Source organism: Sycon ciliatum, chromosome 11, assembly GCF_964019385.1.
Source record: "Sycon ciliatum chromosome 11, ocSycCili1.1, whole genome shotgun sequence".
Taxonomy (NCBI): domain Eukaryota; kingdom Metazoa; phylum Porifera; class Calcarea; order Leucosolenida; family Sycettidae; genus Sycon; species Sycon ciliatum.
Window position 1 is genome coordinate 24,153,398 of NC_088653.1, and position 23,806 is coordinate 24,177,203.

Here is a 23,806-nt window from a genome sequence, read left to right on the forward strand (position 1 = left end):
TTTTCTCCGACGAAAAATAATCGTGTCTGCACTGAGCATTTCACTGAGATGTGCTATGAAAGAGATTTCCAACAAGAGTTTGCACAAAGCATTGGTGGCTATAAGCAGAAGCAGCAGCGACGCTTGAAGCCAGGGTCTCTGCCATCCTGAAACTTGGCGGTGCATGTCATACTAATAGTTAGTAGCTCCTCTACCTCTGCTGCCAGCAAAAGCAGACCATCTTCGATTTACTTCCAGGAACGTGAGCAAGATGAGGTAAGTGAACGGCATGATTTTGTGCCGTCCAGAACGTAGCTCTAAACGACTACAGTCCTACTCAAAGTCCTCTACTCAAAATCCTAGTCAGTGAAGTCGAGAATTGATGTAATGTACATGGAACGTTATCATGTGTGTTATTTCGGTTCTCTTTATCTGTAAGTTTCCATTGCGTTACTTTCCGGTTGCAGCAACACTGCCACAAATACAAGGTACAGTATGATTTGTAGTCTGGAAAATTTCCATGCTGTCATACTGAAGTGGGCACCAAAACGTGTCCACTTTTCGTACAATGGCATGAGAGCACGGGTACAGTCTGTCCCACAATGCCAATATAGGGAGAGCGCACGCCAAAACCAAGGAGGGTGTGCTCAGGTACAGGCTGGAATACACCAAGAGCACAAAGTGGCCAAGAAGCTGCACGACAATGTCCTGCAACTTCTTGAAGGACCTGTTGAACGATGTGCATACGACCATTCTCGGCATTCGCAACGGCACACGGCACCGGCACAACCCCATGCTCCCGAACACAGTACAGTCTTGTGCCATTGTATCTGTCAACTTTACCAGATTGTTCGTGCAGCTGCATTGGTGCAAAGCATGCGCCCACCCGAAAACACAAATATTGCCCGAGTCAAGAATAGTTATAAATCGTGTCTGTCAACTGTTTTCTTCATTCTGCATGCACATGTACCAATGATTATGTGAACGTCAACCAGGCCAAGAAGCATTATCATCATCATCATCATCATCATCATCATCATGTCCAACTGCTTCCTCAAAGCCCCAGTGCGCATCTGCATTGGCTTCTGGTACAGCTGCTTTATCTTCGATACCACGCAAGACGGTATCACACGCCGCTGCTTGCGTCCAAAGAATCCATGGGTGAACCATGTGTATTGTCTACACGCCACATGTCTCCAAATCCTGCACAAAACAGTTGGAGAGATGTAGATACACATACCACGAGTGTCTTCATGATTGTGTAAAAGGAAATAGTTTCAGTGTAAATAGTTTCGGATTCGAGTTAATATTTCTATGGGCTACTATACTAAAGACACGTTGGCCTTTTTTCAAATTTACATCACTTTTACACACAGTTGAAACACTTACAGTGCTAGGAATAGTATGAATGAAAGACATCGTTGTTTCAGTATAATTATATTGGCATGGGTGCAATAGAACTTCATGATTGTGTGATGGAAGTTGGTGAATTTGAATACTGTACACAAAATCATTGCACAACACTTCCCATCTACTTTGTACCGGTACATGAAACATGGAAAGAAAGGAAATAATGAAACCGATTCAGTGAATCCTCACCTGTTTGACCACGGCCCACACCTTGCCCGAAATTCTTCGAAGGAAAGCAATGCCACCTCGAGCACTGATTTTTGCAGGCAAACAACAGCAAACTCTGAGTGCTGCGTGACGCACTGCAGCCGTTCCTGCTCGCCGCGTTTACTGAAAGCTGCAGGAACCTCCCAGCAACAAGTCGACTCGACCTCGCTCCACATCATGCTGCATTGTCCGCAACGGCATCAAGCAGTGCTTCTCACGCGAGCACTTGCAACCAAAGCGTTCTCTTCACGTTCATCTGTTTTGTAGTCTCAGAAATATTACTTGTAGACAGTTTCGCAGACGCTGATGCGCGCTTCGGCTCGAACCTGAAAGGCCTCGGTGTTGTTGAATCCGAAGTGGCGTCCACCTCCACACCTCCCGTGGTCTCCTCTTCCTCCAACATGATGATCGAATGAATGCTAGTACAAGGGTTATTGATTGAAGAAAAAACAGTGAATACCTTTTTCAAAATTTCTGCAGGTCTACCATTTGAATAAAAAAATTTGGAGGTCACTGAGAACGTTTTACGTCACAGGGTGGGCGGGGGCCCCTCGTGCCAAATATGGAAAATTGCAATTGGTAATTTAGGTATGTTATCCTTGTCGTAGAAGCTTCCGGTTTTCGCCATTCTACCACTTACGACATGCTCTAATGGATTCCGCAATAAAAAATGGGGGTGATTTTGGACCGGAGTTCCCCTTTAAGTTTAACCCCTTGGAAACAACGTTCTTGGGCGCGCGACTCTACTGTAGGATGTAGGAGCTGCATGCACACTGCTATACTGGCTGCGGGGATCATAGACTATGAATTCTAGGGCATGTTCGATTGGTAGGATCGGGATCCCGATCCACTGGATTCGCACCCTTTCGATTGGTCGAATCCGGATCCTTCGGTTTTGGATCCGGTCAACCCACCTCGGGGAGCAGGGTTGACCGGATCCAAATGTACCCTTTGTGCGTATATCGCGGGTAAAAATTCATGTTTGTACACATTGTGGTACGCACACGTGGATGGAGATAGAGCTTGCTGACTTTTTGTACGACGCACGCGATGAGTACGGCGTTCACCCTTTTGGGTGCCTTGTGAGCGCCATTTTCAACATGGCAACAGTCAAGGTCCAAGATAAAGTGTTCAGTTGAATCTGGAGGATCCGAGGGATCTGAGATCTGGATCCCGATCCTTACCAATCGAACATGCCCCTACAAGATGCACCTGCAAACAAACACTCCCCCGCCAAGTTTTCACCTGGAAACACTGAACCAGTGGGCAGACGCAAAAATCAGCATCAAGATTGAAACCAGCAGCAGCAACAGCACATAGAGAGAGAGAGAGAGAGGGGGAGAGGCTGGGAACAAAAGGCACCCTGCAAGTCCTCTCTCAAACAGAAGAAGCAAAAAGAAAAGAACTGCTCTGTCAGAAAGCTGAGAATTAAACCGGAATCAGCTGGTACATAATGTCTTTTTAGCTCGAGTATGTTCCCATATCAAAAACAATAGTGGATGGTTGGGCGCAATTTACCCTGAGCACGCAGAGGAGCGAAACCAACTAGAAGGAAGAGTGAAAAGGCAGGCAGGCAGTGCGGTGGCATACAATACAATTCACTGTACAATGCACTGTACCGCAAGGCCAGGCCAGATCAAGCACACAACTATCTACGGCATACAGTCACTTGACCAATCACACCCACCCACAGTCTCAGAGTCTCCTTGAGGCGCAACCAGGACAGACAGCGTAGAGCATGCTATGTGCAAAGAGCACCGCGGCGGCGGACAGCAGAGCCGGCCGGCACTAGAAAAGAGGAAAGCGGCGAAAACTTCATCAAAAAACGCAAGAAAGTATATAACAGTGAAAGCAGCTTTCAGTTTCTGGTGCTCGGAGGCGAGAAACGTGCGCCCAACACAAGATGCCTGCCATTCCGGACCAGGAAGGAGAGGCGAGCGGCGGACACAGCAAACACATAATCCGTCTCGTTTCTCCCAGCTGCGCAGCACCCGGCGCCTAGGTGAGATGTGCACACCTACTTACCACCGAACACACACACACACACATTAAGAGGCCGATATCAAAAACACCGCAGCCACTCGCTGTGCACGCGGCAGCAGGGCGCGGGCACACACACACACACACACCAGCAGCAGCATCCTTGAAACTAATCGTCGACATCGCGCCGTAACGCCTAGACACACGCCGCACAAGCCACCAAACAGGGGGGGAGAGGCGCCGCGGGCACTAGCTTAGCTGCTGGCCGCCTCCGCGGGAGCTGCTTCAACCTCATCCTCGGCGGCCGCCGCCGCCTTGTCTTCAAGATCGGGCATGCCTGCAGTGGACGAGAAAGCACACACACACATACACACACAAAGAACACGTTCGGCTCAAACAAGTCATCTTTAGGGCTACAGAGGTGAAGTGACAAGTGACAAACCTCGACTGCCACCTGGCAACGAGCAACTCTGATCTTCATACAGCTACACTGTAAGTGGAAGCCTGTTGTGTGCTGTAAAGCGATAAACTTTCGCGGTGCGCAAAGTTTGCATTTTCATGAATTGGGCCGGTTCACGATGAGAAACTTTGGCAGTTTTATCTCTTCATTTGGATCTGTTACTGTCTACAATCAATGTACAGAGTAGGGGTGAAACGAGTGCCAAAATTGGGGACTCGAGTACTCTTTGAAAAACGAGCAAGTATTCGAGCGAGTACAAGTATTTTACTGGCAACATAAAACAATGCACTGCACACTCTCTCGCAACACCGAACGTACTACACCTGATACACATGTAGCCTTGCATGCAGCCTAGTGCAGGAAATAGTCTGAACTACTGTCGTTTGCTGGTAAGTAGGGACAAGCAATAATGTTGCGCTTGCATGGGCCATCAGTACCAGTCAGAGTAACAGAAATGCTTGATGTATGTACATACAATACACTGCACATAGGATACTTACCTCGAGTATTTTGAGAAGCGAGTATTTGTTCGTTTCAAATCTTCGAGCAAGCGCTCGAGTATTCGATATACTCGTTTCACCCCTAGTACAGAGCAGTTTGCGGCGATTTATATTCGCGAATGTGCGATGGTCGCGAAAATAGCGAAATTTAATCCCTAGCGAAAGTTTCAAACTTTACAGTATGTGCAGACGGATTTCCACTGCAGCTTTTCCTGTTAGGTGACTGAGAGGAAAACCCCACATGGGGAAACGGGTCAGGCAAGTTTCCCATAAATGGACAGTCGGCTCCTGATAAAGCGAACACTATTGTGCAGGAGAATTAGTTTTTATAGCCGAAGTTTGTTATAACAGAAATGCACTGACACTGTGAGTTCAAACTGGGACATCGACACCGGTTCGCTATATTATGCGAGTTCGACGTGGAGTCAACTGTATATTAAATACGGGAGGTAAACCTCCATGTACGAGCAGATCGGTACTCATTGACGTTTATTGAACACAAACATGAGTTGAGCTACAGACTCTACGTGATCTGAATATACACAAGAACGAGCCCCCCTCTCACCCCCCCCCCCCTTGACTACTGTAAAATCGGGAATTTTCGGTATTTCCCAAAATCAACGGTCGGGCGAGCGAACATTTCGCTGAACCAGTTTTCCAGATCCAAAAATGCATTTTACACACTGTGTGACATGGCATGGTTGAATTTTAGATGGCGTTTTATTTTACGTGAAAATTATTACCTGTACCGAAGCTAGACTCGGATGGAGAGGCAAGGATTAAAATTAAAAAGAAACGACCAAAATGCTACAATGTCAGTATTGTGCTAGCTGTTGCACCTTCTGGCTACACAGTAAAGCTGTGTTCACAACTGGCGCGTGTACGCGTGAAAGCACGCGTTTGTGCGTATTTTTGCTGGCTTTTGGGGCGCCATGCGTACGGAAACGCGCCGAAATGGAACTTCCAACATGTTGGAATTTTCGGCGCGTATCCAGGTATCAGGCGCGTATCAGCGTACATGCCAGTCACTTTGACTGGCGGGGTCAATAAATTCGTACTCGAAGGTGTCGCACGCGCTAAATACGACTCGGATTGCTGTTTTTTGTGAAAGGCTGAGCGCGCGTTTGGGCGCGCATGAACCGCAAGCGTACCGCGCCCACGCGCCAGTTGTGAACACAGCTTTACACAGCATCTTGCTTATAACTGTTAGTGTTGGACATAAACTAGGGATAACATGTAACATTTTGGTCCTTTCTTTTGAAACGTACTGAAGTTACCGAAAATAAATCTCCACCGAAATTTTCCGGTTTTACAGTACTAGAATCTGAATCTGGAAAAAACGGGACATACCGTCTGCGTCGCTGTCATCGCTGTCGTCATTGAAGTCTGGTCCACCGAAGTCTAGGTGAATAAGAACATACGGCACGCACACACAGTCAGGCACGCGCACATGATGTGTCACGTAACATTTCACAGATGAACATCTAGCATGCGCAGTGATTTTCCAAGAAACAACCAACCGTACAAATGAAATAAAAAGGTTGACAAAATACTACGTTCCCGTTAGGCACAGGCTGTGATCGTTTGGGTTGACCGGACACGACAGATTCTTGTTGCCAAACCAAGACGTCCGTGCGTAATTGGCGGGTATTAATTATTGTTATACACATGTACAGATAGACATGCTGCAGCATGACATATTCATCAGATTCACAAGACGAATGAAGAGTGCCTTCGGTCGCTATTTTACCGTTGACCGTGAAGAAAGAAACGGTGGGGCGTGAGCAAATGGGATCAATTGATTTTGAGGTCCAATAGATCTGAATCCAGCCAAACAATCATAGCCAAAGTGGGATGTCTCCTGCATGGTTTATCCCCCCGGTCAATGCCACAGAGTGACTACAGGACGATCATAGAATATGCAGAGGCAGTCACTGGGTCTCGATACCACACACACAAACTTCCTGGCACAAGGGCCAGAGAGAAAGTGGTCAGCAGAAACATCAGTGCCCGCTTATTTTACGACGACGTGGAAGGGGAAACACCGCAGACATCCCGGAGGAGTTGGTTCCCAAAGCCACACGGACAGAGCCTTTGGGATGCTAAAGCCCAAGGATGCCCTCGTCAATTAGAAATTATGGTGCAGACCAGTGAACACAAGAGTACAGAAGTGTGTGTGTGTGTGTGTGTGTGTGTGTGTGTGTGTGTGTGTGTGTGTGTGTGTGTGTGTGTGTGTGTGTGCGTGTGTGAGTCCGTGCACATGTGTCCGTGCGCATGTGAGATGAGAGAGACAGAGAAAGAGAGAATGCGTACGGGATATAACACAAGACGCTTACCTGGCATACCTCCCATTCCGGGCATACCTCCCATGCCACCCATTCCTGGCATACCTCCCATGCCACCCATTCCTGGCATACCTCCCATGCCACCCATTCCTGGCATTCCTCCCATGCCACCCATTCCGGGCATTCCTCCCATGCCTCCCATCATCTGAGAAAAAGAGCACAGACCGAAAAACACACATGAAACACACACACACAGACACGCACGGTTTTAGTCAAAGTGCATGAATGAGTAGTTATTCTTCAATCCCACACCCCTCACGGATATCTAGGATGTCTCCTGCATGGTTTATCCCCCTGGTCAGTGCCACAGAGTGACTACAGGACGATCATAGAATATGCAGAGGCAGTCACTGGGTCTCGATACCACACACAAACTTCCTGGCACAAAGGCCAGAGAGAAAGTGATGAGCAGAAACATCAGTGTCCGCTTTCTGTACGACGACGTGGAAGGGGAAACACCGCAGACATCCCGGAGGAGTTGGTTCCCAATGCCACATGAACAGAGCCTTTGGGATGCTAAGCCCAAGGATGCCCTCGTCGACTTATCTACGCCAGGTTTACAGTATCTATGTAGAGCAATGTGAACTACAGAGCACCTGATGTTAACTACAGAGCACTTTTCTTAGTTGAGAAGTCAAGTTTCCGAAATGTGTAAATGGCTGTGTTGAAGTTTGCGGACAATTTTACAAAGCACTTTCTTTGATCAAGGGGTGCCCATACTGCTAAGGTCTACTACGCTCGACCAGGACCCTGTGCAGAGCTGGATCAGGCGTTGCACACTCTGGGGGAGGGGAATATGTACTCTCGCTGGTACTGCTATGGTCTACTACGTTCGACCAAGACCCTATGCAGAGCTGGGTCAGGCGTTGCACACTCTGTGGGAGGGGGGTTATGTACTCTTGATGGTATTGAACTTGCCAAGCAATGTGGAAGTCTGCTGAGGCGGCAGCAGCACTGCGGCGCAGAGACAGTGCGGGCAGCTGCAGCACACTCTCTCGGGGATCATGAAGTAGTCTATACTGTATACATGACATTGTACTACTGTCGTGGACATGGAAATCCGGTCGCACGTCCAGCCGCCCCAGGGCGCTGGCCATGCAGCCGTGGGTAAGCGGTAAGAGCAGACAGTATACGCTGCAGCGCGCTGGTTGCATCGGATCAACATGACTTCGTGCACTGCCTGCAACGCTCTGTACACGCTGAGGGCGCCGGCCCCGGTCAATCGACTGGAGTTCCATGTCCACGACAGTACATGTAATTTTAGGTGTAGTAAAATTTCAGTGTCGGAGATCTGCCAGGTTTCAGGTGTAACTGTAGAATTAGGTGACCAGCGTTCCGGGCACATACAGTGCATACTCTACGCCTTTTAGGTGTAGTCTAAATTTAGGTGCCTGGTGTCTCTACGGAAGTTAAATCATGCTGAAAATAACGTGTTATACAGTACACGGTGTCACGAGTCCAGGCAAGTCGACATACATTGCCGAATCCGGATGTGTCCACGTCCTTGCCATCGTCGGAGTCATCCTCATCTCTCCACTTGTTGAAGTCGACTTTCAACCAATGAACCTAGCCAAGATGACAACACACACAGGTACAGTAAAAACTGTCAAGGCGACCACACGCATAACTCCACCACCTGTCCAAAACGACCAGGTCCAATGGATGTGATTTCCAGTCAAATGACCCTGGATAAGACCATCCGGTTACAGAGACCGTGTTTTGAAGGTCCCTTGAGCGGTCGGCTTAGACGGGGTTCACTAGAACTCAGTGCTTCAAGGAACAAGGATGATGAACAAACTGCAACGGCAAAACAAGTGGCTAGACAATGCACAGTACTGTTTTACAAGCTGGAGAGAGAAAGAAAGTAGAAACAGAAAGCACGAGGAGAGAACACAATGTGACTAGAGAAAAAACCCACGCCAGGGGCATAGCTGGTCCCCCCTTTCAGGGGTGTGTGTGTGTGTGTGGGGGGGGGGGGGGGGTTGCACGGTCGTATATGTGTAGAATGGCTGGTGCATGTCATTCATGGTCGAAATTTTAGGGGGGGGGGGGGGGGTACACGTGCCCCATGCTGCGGGCTACGCGCCTGCACAGACAGCCTCACCTTTTTAGAGTCGGCGAGAAGTCTTGGCCACCAGCCGCCATCGGTGTCTTTCTTGTGGAGGATGACGGCAAGCTCGTGTGGTGTGATGCGCTTCTTGCACTCCTGGCCATCATCATCATCACCATCACCACCCATGTATGTAAACAACACGTGCACACAAAAAACCCAAATATAATACAGAGGTCTAGCATAGGCAGATTAACCGGAGGATGTTCAAGTTGTGTTGACAATCATCCGGCAATTGATACTGGGATTCTACCAAACAGTACACTCACCAACACATCACAAGAGACACAGGCATAAACAAATCCAGCCCTAGATGCACGTGCGCGTTAAGTCTGTTAGCGTCCGCTAGTGGAAGTAAGTGCGAACAGAGACGCTGGAAGAGACAGTGGGCATCAGGCGGGCGGAGGTGTTAGGTGGATGGCAGGTATGATCAAGTATGATCTAAGCCTGGTAGCATCAGGTGGGTGGAGGTATTAGGAGAACGACGAGCGCTAGAGGTCTTTGGGTGACGGGCGGGCGTGAACAGAGTAGCACAGTGTAGCCAAAAGCGTGGGATTGTGAAGGTGGGATTCTCCGGCAAAGTGGAGTGCAGTGATATTTGCCAGTGGGAACTTTTTCTCGCGCCTGCATTTAGAGATCAATTTGTGTGAACGCGCACACTTGTTCCAGGCGTCAGGGCCCCAGCCTCCCCACCCCCTCTGGCGCATGTCACACAACAACGTGGGTTGACTAAAATACTGTATAGCAGGAAATTTTCGGACGGAATGATATTTTCGTACGATTTCGTACACCTTGTACTAAAATTAATTCCGTACTAAAATTTGTTCATGTGACTTTATGTGCACTGTACATGGGTACTGCTTGCGAACACGTGCATTTAGCATGCAGCACTGTACGAAAATAAAATCCGTACGAAAGGTCGAAATTCGGCTCTGTCCGAAAATATTTCCGTCTGAAAATTTCCTGCTATACAGTACTGCATAATTCTATGACAAAGCAAAGACAGACTAGCAGGACCGGACACAACGCGGCAAAACCGAAAGCCATCTCAGACTGCTTGTTGAGCACCAGCTCCTCCGGTGCCATAAAAATGTTGAATTTCACTGCCATGCGTACTAGCAGGTTGTAGTTCTCTGACTCACACCTGTTCAACGTGAATCTCGGTTTCGTCTCAGGACAGTCGTAAATGCTAACGTCATGTGAACGCGACTTCTGTTTGCTAATCCTCATCACAATGCAAAGCGCATATTTCGTCACCGAGTTCCACAACGGAGCGCGAACACAAACACAAAATCCGTCTCGCTAAACCTCTGACATCTTTGGTGGGATCTTCGGTGTCGACAGGCAGGAGGAAACGAGATGAATGTACAGTCAACTTCGCTAATAGCGCCTTCGGATATATGACAGAATGTCCATGCCCAGAGCAAAGTCCCAGCTAACTGTAATACATATAATGAGACTTCTGGTATAAGGACACTTCGCGAACAAGGACAGTTTTCTGATGCCCCGCCGAGTGTCGTCATACGCAAAGTGGACTGTACTTACAGCGGGCACAATTTCGCCATAAAGGCCCAGTTCCACTTTGTACTCGGCGCCCTTTGACTTGGCACTGCAGACGCAGAAAGGACACACACATGGACGCAGACACATACACACACACACACACGATTATGTCAAGGCCAGCAAACAGGCTACAGGTAGACTCTAATTCGAACACAGTATGATTCGAACATGGTGACAGTCAATGTTTTCTTCAGACTTTGATGTCATGCTCGTAGCACCAGTCTGCTGTGGTACCTGTGCAGTGTTGCCAAGTGCCCTCTACCCCCATGCGTACTGCCCAGCGCCATTTTTCAGATTTTTTTGCGTATTCGTTTTTTCAGGTCAACATTTTGACTGATTTAGGGTAATTTGGAAAAAACCCCGATACTGTACAACTTTTCCAGCCGCAGAGTTCACTTGTGAAGCCTACGGATTCAGTACAATTTTCAACTTCACCAGCCTACGGTCGTAACTTTGGTCTACTTCGCGTGAAGTCTAGGGCTCGTTGAAAAGGTCTTGCTGTCCCTGTGGGAATTTGCGGAAAAAACTCTCGAAAACTTGCACAAGAAATCGCGGCAGAAAACAACAAAAAATGCGACGAAAAGTGCGGAATGATGCAGAACTTGCCAGGAATTCGCGGAATTATTTGCAGAAAATTGCAGATTTGGGCCAAATCACGAAAATTTGTTGCATCGTATATCTACTCGGGAGTAGTACGAGTTGTACTGTGAAAATAACCTACAGGATCATGGAAGGAACTGCGTGAAAAGTGCATAAAAATGTGAGATATAGTGCAGAAAACAACAAAAAAGGTGGGAAATCGCGGATTTTGCTGAAAATCGCGGGTTTGGGCCAAAATCGCGAAATTTGTTGCATCCGTGGAATCGCGATTTCCTGGAGGGACAGGTCTTGGCAGGAGCAACGCCAGGATACCAAGCTCCATTATGAAGCCGCCACAAATCAGGCACGGTAACACAGCAAAGTCGTCTCCAAGCCTAGTATGCAAGCAAATTCCTCCCTTCAACACCATTCCACTCTTCTTCATCGCAGAACGGTTTTTTTAGGCGATTCAAACTAACGACGTCACGTATCTTCGTATGTGTTACTTCAGCCGGCTACGTCATTATGATGTGTTCAGTCGCTCAAAGGGATTTTCCCCCAAAAATGCCGAAGAGATCGATCAAAAATTTGGATGTGCCGAGGTAAGAATACTCGTAAAGTCCTGTATAAAAGCCGCGCCTTCTGACTTTCTTGGTGAAATTTTGCAGGCTTCTATACAAGACACGTATTTCTATGTATGTCAACACTAAAACCAGGCCTATGTGTGATTTGATGGGTCCAAAACTGCGGCTTCTATTCAAGTGCGGCTTTTATACAAGATTTTATGGTACCTGAATACGGCACGAGATATCTCTGGAGTCCGACATCGTAACTCTTCGGCGATTGTTGCATTGGACAGCTTGGAGTTTGCGCTACCACGTAGACCCTTTGATTGTTGAATGTGGGCAAGAAACGATGAAGTTACGAAGTTTTTAGTACCGTATTTTTCGGAATATAGTGCGCACCCCCCAATCTTCATTGGGGGTGCGCACTTCAATCTTCATTGAAGTACATGCATTTCATATTCGGAGCATAGTGCGCACCTGCGATTTAGGGCCTAAAATAGCACATCTAAAGTGCGCACTATACTCCGGAAAATACGGTAGTCGATCATACACGATCGTTTGCGGGATAATTCGATAGAAATCCGTACTGCGGACAAAACTTCGTTTTTCCGTAAAAATACGGACAAATACGGGCGGTTGGCAACACCGACTGTGATATAGATCGGTTACATCAGGGAGCCTGCAGGCAAAATACGAGCATGTATTTGGGCCAAAAAGTTTCCAAAAGTCTTTCGCAACTTTCAAAGAATTTTCCCGTAATTTTCCGTGGGGACAGCTACATAGCGGAACACGGATCCGCATGCAGTGTACGTTAGGCTTTCCTTACATTGAAAAAAACGTAATTACGTTGTGCGGAACCTCTCTAAAATCCGCAGAACCACTTGCAAGCTTCCATTGAAATTTTTAAATAAATGTAGTTTCCGTTCGGATGTAAGAAATGTTCATGTAAAAGAGTGCGACCTAAGTTATACACTCAACCAACGGCTCGCATTATGTGGATAAATTTAGGCGTCTTGGGAAACTGAAACATTTACAAGTTAAAAACTTATTAGAAATTGATTCATTTTGAAAATGAGAAACTCTCAAAGAGAGAAGTAATGACCACTGGGAACCTCTCGCGCACAAACGCATCAGAGAGCTTACGCCATGGTGAGCGATGAATCTGTCATATCGATATTTACATCGGAAGCGTCCAGCAACTGGAATGTGACAAACACAACGTCAGCTCTCTGAGCCCAGACTGCGGCAGGTTTTCTCCTGAACAAATCCATGGCGGAAACCCAAGAAAACAAGGACAGTAGGTCAATGGTACCTCCTACACAGACAGAACCCAAAGACGTGTTATTGACTCACTCGGAAGCCATTATCAAAGATCTTCAAGGGGATAAGTACAATGGAAAGATGAACACGACGCTAGCAAGTGTGTTGTTTGGATTTGGGAAGAAACTACTTTCTACTCTGCCTGAAAACTCGTGCACGGAAGTCAGGAATTATATTCTCGCTGATCACTTTTTTCTTCTATTTCTTTTCGATTTTAGATGTCATTTTTGCACTTAGAGCGCAGGCGTAGTCGCACCATGACGACGATCGCGACAAAAATCTTGCGACGCCATTTTGTCGTTCTCTTTTCTCCTTCTCTTTCTTTTACCAACGTCGAACAGGGAAGGTAAGTAGCCATCGTCTTTACCCATGGAAAAGTACTCTTGAAGCTGGTAGCTGAGGTGTTCTGAGAGCTATTCTATTCTCGTGTTGCTGTTTGGCATTGGCGAAACCCAGATGGGCAAATTCTTGAAGCCCGGTAAGGTGGTGATCGTCCTCAACGGACGTTACGCTGGCAAGAAGGCCGTCATCGTCAAAGCCAACGATGACGGAACTTCCGAGCGCCCTTACGGACACGCTCTCGTTGCTGGTGTCGCCAAGTACCCATTGAGAGTGAAGAAGTCCATGGGCAAGAAGAAGCAGGCTCGCCGATCCCGAGTCAAGCCCTTCCTTCGTGTGGTAAACTTCAACCATCTGATGCCCACTCGGTGAGTTTTTTGTTCACTGTGCAATTTTCAGAGCATTCTGTTTTGCCAAGAAATCGTTCCAAATACTAATATAGTTTCAAAACATGTTCGTGAATCGTTATGCAGGTCAGGAAAGGGTATTGAAAATGGGAATTAAATCTTGATCAGTATTCTCACTCTGTCGTAATTCATTCACATTTTATCACTCGTACAATATTAATTATACTTAGTATGTTCATATTTTGGTAGCCAAGAGCATGCTATTTGTTAGGCTTCTGGTGGCGAAGGCAATATCCCCATGGCGCATGAATTAGTATGCATGAAACAAGTGCTGTAATAGGAGTCTTCAGCTTGCGAAGTTCAAAAGTTAGATTGTGTGTACATTTTGAATATTTGCTGGCGGAAAACATTTTCGATCATCAATTCCTACACACATCACGCACACACACATACCACACAAACACACACACACATAACACACACACAATCAGTTGCGAATCTTCTCCATACATACTTAGGTAATTTCCCAGAATTGGTCCTTACTTCACTTGACCTGTTGACAACTTCTCTGTGCGAATCTGAGTGAGCTGTGTTGGTGCATTTTGGTATTTACCCATGTGTCCATATTATCTTGTCGTCGCGTCGGTATGTAGTAAGTGTTAGTGACATTATTTTATCGTCGAGGATATCCTTTGGGCTTAGCTTCCCAAAGGCTCTGTTCATGTGGCGTTGGGAACCAACTCCTCCGGGATGTCTGCGGTGTTTCCCCTTCCACGTCGTCGTACAGTAAGCGGACACTGATGTTTCTGCTCATCACTTTCTCTCTGGCCTTTGTGCCAGGAAGGTTGTGTGTGGTATCGAGACCCAGTGACTGCCTCTGCATATTCTATGATCATCCTGTAGTCACTCTGTGGCACTGACCGGGGGGATAAACCATGCAGGAGACATCGTTTTTGTATAGTTAAACAGTTGCTTTGGTATTTTGGGGACCGTTGAATGGGCTTGAAGTCTATTATACTTCTGTTTTCATTTTTTCACCTGTGCTATTTGTTCATCTTCGTTCTGTCTCTTATTACCTCAGCTATGCTCTTGACGTTGCTGTACCTAAGGAGGTAGTCAATGCTGCCGCCCTCAAGGACCGCTCACTCAAGGTCAAGGCCTACCGGGAAGTCAAATCCAGGTTCGAGGAGAGGTAAGAATCGTGTGCCAAACCTACTAGGTCTTATGATTTTTCCTCTTTAGGCGCACCAGAAGTACCTTTCAGTGTCGTGTTGTTGTGGGTTCCATCAAGAGTACATGTGTGCTAGCGCTAATGGTTATCTGGCACGACTTATTTTCAAGATATTAGCAGCCCTGTACATTCATGTGAGCTACAAAGTTGACCAGCATCAGTGCCCTTTTCTGTATAGTCAGGTGTATTACACCAAGAGTACGTGAAAACCAGAGTGTGCAGCTCGGATGGGTTGCTGTCACGGCGAAATTCCGTGATTACATCATTTTAGTGATGTAGTGCGTACAAGCAGGATTCAAGCAGGTCTCTTTCTGCACAACTGCAGCTCAGTTGTACGCACTATGCCATTTCCCGCCTCGGATCTGCACCAAATATGATGTAATCACGGAATTCCGCCGTGACAGACACCCTTAGCAGAGAAGACCCCAAGCTGCACACTCTGGTTTTCATGTACTCTTGATTACACGGGTTTCCACCCTGAAAAATGGCGGAAATGAGTCTTGCCAGGTGTGATGTTGAGTTGATCTGATCCATTAAATTGACGAGGGCATCCTTGGGCTTAGCACCCCAAAGGCTCTGTCCGTGTGGCTTTGGGAACCAACTCCTCCGGGATGTCTGCGGTGTTTCCCCTTCCACATCGTCGTACAGTAAGCGGACACTGATGTTTCTGCTTCTCACTTTCTCTCTGGCCTTTGTGCCAGGAAGTTTGTGTGTGGTATCGAGACCCAGTGACTGCCTCTGCATATTCTATGATCGTCCTGTAGTCACTCTGTGGCACTGACCAGGGGGATAAACCATGCAGGAAACATCCTTATATTGATTTTAGTGCAGGGCAAATAGCTTTGCTTGTGTGTCTGGTAAACCGGAGTTCATAAGCAGTAGCAAGTAATGCTTTGAAGTCTGTGTGCCACGCACTAGCCGATATCCACATTTTCATAGTCTTGTTTATGGACTCGGCTTATGTGAGCTAGGGTGCAGCTTTTCTTTGATAAGATCCTTGCGTACGTTTTAGGACAGCCAGAACGATCTTTGACTGATGTCATCTTTACCCTGCCAATGTGAACTGGTTTTGTAACAGGTACTGTTTTGCTGCTATCTGCTATTCTGTTCCTGTAGATACAAGACTGGCAAGAACCGCTGGTTCTTCTCCAACCTCCGCTTCTAAATAAATACTAAAAACCTCACTAATACAGTGTTCTTGTGTCAGTGTGTGTGGTGCATGGGTCTGTTTACGCTAATGTGGAATTCTGTCCTTATTGGCATTGTGAATTTGCTGGTGCCATGCTGCTGATTGAGTGTATTCTTCGTGAAATGGCTTGCATGCGTTGCCTTCGCGGAATTTGTGAGTTTGTGAGTTTTTACCAGAAAGCTTGCATGACCAAGAAAGTGCAACTCGACGGTATTCTGTCCCATGCCAAGCTGATGGTGTCCTCCATGGGCAGACACCGGTAGTGCAAGTGACTTGTGCATGACTGCATGTAGTATTCTGTCCCATGCCAAGCTGATGGTGTCCTCCATGGGCAGACACCGATAGTGCAAGTGACTTGTGCATGACTGCATGTATCTACGCCTATGGTCGAGAGTACTCTTGCTATGGTAGTAAGCGGGAATCAGGCAGGCGGTTCATGCGAACTTGCTACTGAAGCTGCATGCCATTGCTGTGCTTTTCTAAACATGTTCCAATGGATGCTGCAAAAGAATTTCACTCTGGGGAGTCATGCATGTGAGTCAAGGAGTTTGCCAAACTGTGTCTATTTCTTCCATCCATCTCTGCTGCTAAAATGAAATCCTATACAGTAGAGTCGCGCGCCCAAGAACGTTGTTTCCAAGGGGTTAGCCTGGGACGTTGTTCTTATTTTTTCTGGAATCTGGCTGCGTTTAAGTTATAGCACGTTCTTAGAAACAATCCGTACTGGATCATATGTATTCCACAAGCTGCCAGAAAACCAACACCGCCGTTCTTAGCTTTAGGCTGTGATGTTCTTAGAATGTCAGGCTGGACGTTCTTCAGCGCGCGACTCTACTGTACAGTGTGTCAGCCTTTACTCCCAGTCCCATTGAAAAGTACGGTGGACATAGCGCTTGACCTGTACATGTAGTGTACAGTGAGAGGCTTTCGCGATAATTTATGACACATTCGCGAATATAAATCGCCACAAACCTGTCACCTTCCTGCTTTTTGGAGAAACGCGGCCAAGAATTCAAAATTCCATGGGGAAAAGGGGTGTTTTCTGCAGTAAAATCAAAAATTCTGCAAGTTTTTCACCCTCCTTGTAGAGGATATGACAACCAGTTGCATGAAGGAGTACTGTTCACACTATCCTTTGCAGTCACAAACTGAATTCGAGTGAAGAATCTTAGGGCATGTTCGATTGGTAAGGATCGGGATCCAGATCTCAGATCCTTCAGATTCAACTGAACACTTTATTTTGGACCTTGACTGTTGCCATGTTGACAATGGCGCTCACAAGTCACCCCAAAGGGTGAACGTCATACTCATCGCGTGCGTCGTACCAAAAGTCAACAAGCTCTGTCTCCATCCACGTGTACGTGTGCGTACCACAATGTGTACAAAAATGATTTTTACCCGCCATATACGCACAAAGGTCACATTTGGGGCATGTTCGATTGGTAGGATCGGGATCCCGATCCACCGGATCCACTGGATTCGCACCCTTTCGATTGGTCGAATCCGGATTTGGATCCGGTCAACCCTCCTCGGGGAGCAGGGTTGATCGGATCCAACGGATCCAAATGTGACCTTTGTGCGTATATGGCGGGTAAAAATCATTTTTGTACACATTGTGATACGCACACGTGGATGGAGATAGAGCTTGTTGACTTTTTGTACGACGCACGCGATGAGTACGACGTTCACCCTTTTGGGTGCCTTGTGAGCGCCATTTTCAACATGGCAACAGTCAAGGTCCAAAATAAAGTGTTCAGTTGAATCTGAAGGATCCGAGGGATCTGAGATCTGGATCCCGATCCCGATCCTTACCAATCGAACATGCCCTTGGATCCGGTCAACCCTGCTCTCCGAGGTGGGTTGACCGGATCCAAATCCGAAGGATCCGGATTCGACCAATTGAAAGGGTACGAATCCAGTGGAACCGGTGGATCGGGATCCCGATCCTACCAATCGAACATGCCCTTAGGAGAGACCTGCACTCCCCTCCACTGGCAAGAGCAATGTGCTCAAACAGATCGCAAAGTAGGTTTCTGCTGCTTTCTGAGTCATGATTTTACGAATTTACCCTAACAAATTCCGATTCCGCGGGCAAAAGTGTGGATTTCAGTGAGCGCAACTGCCCACTGAAATCCGATCAAGAGTACATAAAACCCGGTTTCATTTACTCTTGATCCGACCCAAAGTGCAAAGCTGGCGCCCTGGACCAGTTCCGACTACATCATTGTCGGCATTTGTACATGTGTACAGTACGTCCAGCCGCATTCTTTCCACTTCCAGGAGGTCAAGGGACGCGGAAGTTCGAGGCTGCCGGCTTTGCACTTTGGGTCGGATTTCAGTGAGCGCATCTGGATTACTGTAAAACATGTAATTTTAGGTGCATTAAAATTTCGGTGCCAGGGACCTGTCAGGTTTCAGCAAGAGTACATAACCCCCCAGAGTGTGCAACGCCTGATCCAGCTCTGCATAGGGTCTTGGTCGAGCGGAATCGGATCTTTGCGTCATAATACCGTACACATCTGAGGGGAACCCGGGAAGTCGCGGCTACTCTTGGATCAAAAACAATGGTGCCCTGCCTCGAGACCGGCCTTGCGCTGGTGTGAAGTGTACGCATGACATCAGAAGATCCGATTCCGCTCAACCAAGACCCTACACAGAGCTGGATCGGCGTTGCACACTCAGGGGGGTTATGTACTCTTGGTTTCAGGTGTAATTTAGAATCAGATGACCCGGGTTCCCTTCACATACAGTGCATACTCTAGTGCCTTTTAGGTGTAATTTAAATTTAGGTGCCTGGTTTCTCTACCGAAGTCACCGGAATTAAAGTTACACCGAAAATGACATCTTTTACAGTATTTCACTTTCTAGTTTCTACGCATGCTACTGGCAGAACCAGCCGCAGCTAACCGTCATCAAGACTTCGTGTAGTGTTTCAGAGTGTACCTTACTCATCCTACAAAGTAGTCAGCACAAGACGGAAGCCAGTAACAAAAAAAAACACTAAACAGAAATAACGTAAAGACGAGGACGTCACTATAAGAAACAAAAGGGTGCATCGAAAAACCAGTAAACCCCTCTCTATTATTGTACAATACCGGAAAACCCTCTCTAATCGTATCGGAAAATCAGGAAAACCCTCTCTAATCGTATCGGAAAATCGGGAAAACCCGCTAAAGTCACACAAAACCCCTCTCTATTATTGTACAATACCGGAAAACCCTCTCTAATCGTATCGGAAAATCAGGAAAACCCTCTCTAATCGTATCGGAAAATCGGGAAAACCCGCTAAAGTCACACCTAAACGTTGCCTCGCGCACTGGGCCAGGGCAAAGAGAACATCAGTCTACTTGTGCTATGCATGTAAAAGAGGTCTGATAGCGGACCCAGGCCGTACCCAGAGCTCTACATTACGGAGAGAAGTTAGTTGAACGGCTGCAGTGGTATTCTTAAAAACCCAAGATGAGCAAACGCCCAAGACTAAACATGATCATCCTACGAACAAAAGAAGACTAGGTCAGAGAAGAAAAGCAGGAGAATGTTGCCACGGTAACCTTGCACTAACAGAATACATGCGTAGTGGGGGGAGCGCATCAATAATTTCCTGCCTTGCCGCATTGACGGTAAACTTGCCTAAAAGCGAAAATGACCAAAAGACTGTCTTCACAGGCTTGCGTGGGCCGGGAAGGGGTACTGGGTCGTGCTGTTGTAACGACAGTTCGCCCTTCCCTCTCCCACGCCTACGTTGGGCTCGCAGCCACAAGAGCAGCTATTTGAAAAGCAGAACATGTGAGGACAACGATAGGGTTCTAACTGAATGTGTCACTCCAGATGAGAGCCTGCCAGTCGCTGGTCCTCGTCGGTCTAGGCGCGTGATGCAACCAGAGCCTGAAATCGGACACACACACACACACACACACACGCACATATGTGTGCATGCACATACGAATGCATGCACGCGTGCACACACACACACACACACACCACACACAAACACAAACACACTACTATCAAATGCTGTAGAACAGCGTCCGGCAAAGCACACAAAACCACACAAAAGCATAGCTATTCAGCCCATAAACAAAAGGACGAGAAGTTTTCTTCTTTCCGAAACATACAGTTACAGAACTCCCTGTAAAAAAGGCTAATTTTGGCCGGTAAACACTGGGACTCTGCGAGAGTCGCACGCACACACGCCGACCGAAAAGAGCAAACGCCCCCCACACACACCCTCAGGCGGCAAACTCACCTTAGAAACATCCACCCCGGTCATCTTCTGCACGGTGTCTGGCAAGTCGGTGACCACGTCGAGGATTTCACGCGTCATCTTGTGAATACCAACCTCACCGCCTTCACCGGATACCATGACGATACGCTTGGTTTCGCACACGGGCGCGGCCACTTCCGCCACAACCTAACAGCCACAAACACGGACAACACAAGCACACTACCATGTAAAAGTGTACTTGTAGAAAGCAGTGCAATTTGAGGTGCGGCTGTTAGCCCACAACATAACTGGACATAATAAAGCTGCAAGAAGCGTCGAAACTCATCATGGATAAACACAATAACATGCATGCATGTTTGAATGCACATACAAACAAAATATCCAGGGAAACTCGGATAAGATGCGCCACCGCGGGGAATGGGAAAAAGTACAATCCTTCAGCAGGGGCCAACAAATTATCTGAAACACACGCGCACGCACACACACACACGCACGGACGCACGCACGCACGCGCGCGCACACACACACACACACAGAATCACGGAGAAAGTGCACACATCCTAGCAGTCCAAACCAGCGACTTACTCTTGGCAGGTTATCGAGGACCATGTCAACCATAGCTGCATCCTGATATTCCTTCCATGCGTCCGCCTTGCGGGCCATCTGCTCAGCTTCAGCGTGAGCTTTGGCCTCGATTGCGTAGGCCTGGGCTTCACCTTGCAGCTATGGTGGCCATATGCAGGAAAACACACACACACACACACACGAAATGGTCTTCGCGGATTCTGACGCTTTGCAGACGCAGCAACCACCACACCGCGTCCTATAGTCAGACAGACGCGACCACAACAACCACTTCACGGCGGCAGGACGGACATCCGTCATCTCCTCAATAAACTCTACGCGTGTAACGTGTGCAGTGGGTGCGTTCGATTACTGCCACACATCGATTCGTGAATGGAATCTCGTCGTTCGATTTTCATGTCATGAGCCCTGGAATCGGTTCGGCATCCATTCACCCTATTCACATGGGGTGATGTGAATAGCCAGGGGCGATTCATGATTGGATTTAACATCGATTCGCGGCCACAATCGAATGCACGCCGTGTGAACGGTATTCTCGGTGTTGTGCTCCTATATTATGTGTCACCATGTGCTCATCAGGACCGCCGAAAGCAGTTTTTGATTGGTCCGGTAGTATCAAGGCCGTTCATACAGTTTGTGTATGATATGGAGGGTATACACATGACTTTCATACAGTTTGTGTATGATATGGAGGGTATACACATGACTTTCATACAGTTTGTGTATGATATGGAGGGTATACACATGACTTTCATACAGTTTGTGTATGATATGGAGGGTATACACATGACTTTCATACAGTTTGTGTATGATATGGAGGGTATACACATGACTTTCATACAGTTTGTGTATGATATGGAGGGTATACACATGACTTTCATACAGTTTGTGTATGATATGGAGGGTATACACATGACTTTCATACAGTTTGTGTATGATATGGAGGGTATACACATGACTTTCATACAGTTTGTGTATGATATGGAGGGTATACACATGACTTTCATACAGTTTGTGTATGGTATGGAGGGTAGTCACATGACTTTCATACAACAGTTTGTGTATGATATGGAGGGTAGTCACATGACTTTCATACAGTTTGTGTATGATATGGAGGGTAGTCACATGACTTTCATACAGTTTGTGTATGATATGGAGGGTATACACATGACTTTCATACAGTTTGTGTATGATATGGCGGGTATACACATGACTTTCATACAGTTTGTGTATGATATGGAGGGTAGTCACATGACTTTCATACAGTTTGTGTATGATATGGAGGGTAGTCACATGACTTTCATACAGTTTGTGTATGATATGGAGGGTAGTCACATGACTTTCATACAGTTTGTGTATGATATGGAGGGTAGTCACATGACTTTCATACAGTTTGTGTATGATATGGAGGGTACACACATGACCTCAACAGTGGGAAACATGTATCGGTGGCCAACACGTTGGTCCGGTGATAACCAGACCAACCGGACCGGTTCCGGCGGGTCTGCTCATGTCGGTAGCAAACTAGCAATGCACCTGCACCGTTGTGTGTTTCGCTTCCAAGTGGCGTCACGCGTATACACACCCACCCACCCACCATCAACACCCACCAACGCATGTAAGCAGAAATGCCACCCCCTCCCTCCTCCCCCCCCCCCCCCCCCCCCCCCGCATGTACACACGCACGCATACAGCCAGACCGAGCAAATACCTTGACAGCCTCAGCCTCTGCTGCAGCCTCCAACACAGTCCTTTGCCTGCACACAATGGAACAAAGCATGGATCAGAGAGAGAGACGGCACAAGAAACTCGGTAATAGATTACAACATCTGTATCAAAGAGACTTGGTCAGACATGTCCATTCCAAAGATGTCAATGTATCAGCCCATTCAACCCCCCCCCCCCCCCAAGGAGAGGGTTGAAATTAGGGCTCAAACGGTTACATGTAGTCCGATTAACCGGTTGCAGACCGGTTACGAAGAATTAACGGTTAACCGATAAACAGTTACGCAGTAACTTTTCAGTCGATTTTTCAAGTATCAGGTCGTTGCAAAGTGTGCACTTTCACAGGCTGTCGCACGCGTACGCAATTTCTGGGCTGTGAACTCGGTCATATCTGGTTTCTTGGTGTGAGAGTATGTATGAATGAGCATGCAAGAGAATGTACAAGTGTGCGTTGTACTGAATAGGGTACATTTTTTGAATGAGTATAGTCAAATATATGGTAAAAAAAGAGTCCGCAGGATTGGCGTGGCTTATAGGTTATAACCGTTAAACCGACCGTTAGCTTAGCAGTTAACCGTCAGGGGTAAAACCGTGACCGTTTGAGCCCTAGTTGAAATCAACCCGGGGCGAAATTATAACCTGGGTCAAGCGCAATGCGTCATGTAAACGCGCCAGTCAATCTGTGTTCACGGCGGGTTGAAACTGGACCCGGGTTGAAACGCCTCACGTAAACACAGCCCAAGAGTATATAACTCCCAAGAGTGTGCAACTGCCTGCATAACCTCCATACAGTGCTGCGACGGCAGAACTTCACATCACGTGACACGGGTTCAAAAGGTTACGCTGGCAAACAGTGGCAAAGTGACCACATGCACAGACGAGTTGAATCCAAAGCAAGGTTGCATACAACCCTGTCTGTATTCATCATGCACATGGTGTAACACATGTGTACATGTTCACCACATGATGTGAAGATATGCCGTCGCAGACCCCACTGTTGGAGTTGCACACTCTCGCGGGTTGCTGTAAATATACCAAAAATTTGGGAAGCTACTCAGTTGCGGCTATATGCGGCACCGATCCAAAACGCCGAAATTAAAACGCCGATGAACTGTTCACATCGGCTTTGATGATGAACCAGTGGTA

The 23,806-nt window shown here is 47.3% G+C and overlaps 3 protein-coding genes and 1 long non-coding RNA gene across 4 annotated transcripts in view; 1 reads left to right on the forward strand and 3 right to left on the reverse strand.

The window, feature by feature from the left end:
- Positions 1-801: 801 nt before the first annotated feature.
- LOC135827583 (uncharacterized) lies at positions 802-1,985 on the reverse strand. The gene is made up of 2 exons (XR_010555506.1): positions 1,579-1,985; positions 802-1,182 (listed from the first exon to the last, which is right to left on the reverse strand). It is a non-coding gene; the product is annotated as an uncharacterized LOC135827583 (long non-coding RNA).
- An 870-nt stretch (positions 1,986-2,855) lies between these two features.
- Positions 2,856-13,210, reverse strand: LOC135827489 (uncharacterized). Its single transcript, XM_065339978.1, has 8 exons — positions 13,053-13,210; positions 12,843-12,956; positions 10,537-10,600; positions 8,986-9,087; positions 8,358-8,447; positions 6,873-7,026; positions 5,887-5,937; positions 2,856-3,913 (listed from the first exon to the last, which is right to left on the reverse strand). The coding sequence occupies exons 1-8, from the start codon at positions 13,061-13,063 to the stop codon at positions 3,831-3,833; spliced, it is 669 nt and encodes a 222-aa protein (XP_065196050.1). The 5' UTR covers positions 13,064-13,210; the 3' UTR covers positions 2,856-3,830.
- Positions 13,211-13,286: 76 nt separating this feature from the next.
- On the forward strand, positions 13,287-16,120 carry LOC135827490 (large ribosomal subunit protein eL27-like). Its single transcript, XM_065339979.1, has 4 exons — positions 13,287-13,365; positions 13,476-13,726; positions 14,787-14,897; positions 16,053-16,120. Exons 2-4 carry the CDS (start codon positions 13,476-13,478, stop codon positions 16,099-16,101), a joined length of 411 nt encoding a protein of 136 aa, XP_065196051.1. The 5' UTR covers positions 13,287-13,365; the 3' UTR covers positions 16,102-16,120.
- A 2,930-nt stretch (positions 16,121-19,050) lies between these two features.
- LOC135827623 (flotillin-1-like) overlaps positions 19,051-23,806 on the reverse strand; it is a 14,482-nt gene continuing 9,726 nt past the window's right edge. Inside the window, exons 11-15 of the mRNA XM_065340089.1 lie at positions 22,647-22,692; positions 20,936-21,073; positions 20,372-20,536; positions 19,336-20,010; positions 19,051-19,229 (exon numbers count right to left, since the gene is read on the reverse strand). Coding sequence (XP_065196161.1) covers positions 19,987-20,010; positions 20,372-20,536; positions 20,936-21,073; positions 22,647-22,692 — 373 coding nt within the window. The 3' untranslated portion in view covers positions 19,051-19,229; positions 19,336-19,986. The remainder of the gene's footprint in view (positions 19,230-19,335; positions 20,011-20,371; positions 20,537-20,935; positions 21,074-22,646; positions 22,693-23,806) is intronic.

What these genes read in the sequence shown, in the direction of transcription:
- LOC135827489 (XM_065339978.1), bottom strand. An exon ending in GATTCATCGCTCACCATGGC is followed by an intron (nt 10,601 to 12,842) that starts GTAAGCTCTCTG and finishes CTGCGTCTGCAG; the next exon opens with TGCCAAGTCAAAGGGCGCCG. An exon ending in CGGAATGGGAGGTATGCCAG is followed by an intron (nt 5,938 to 6,872) that starts GTAAGCGTCTTG and finishes TTATTCACCTAG; the next exon opens with ACTTCGGTGGACCAGACTTC.
- LOC135827490 (XM_065339979.1), top strand. Translation starts at nt 13,476, where the DNA reads ATGGGCAAATTCTTGAAGCCCGGTAAGGTGGTGATCGTCCTCAACGGA. An exon ending in AACCATCTGATGCCCACTCG is followed by an intron (nt 13,727 to 14,786) that starts GTGAGTTTTTTG and finishes TTATTACCTCAG; the next exon opens with CTATGCTCTTGACGTTGCTG. An exon ending in AAATCCAGGTTCGAGGAGAG is followed by an intron (nt 14,898 to 16,052) that starts GTAAGAATCGTG and finishes CTGTTCCTGTAG; the next exon opens with ATACAAGACTGGCAAGAACC.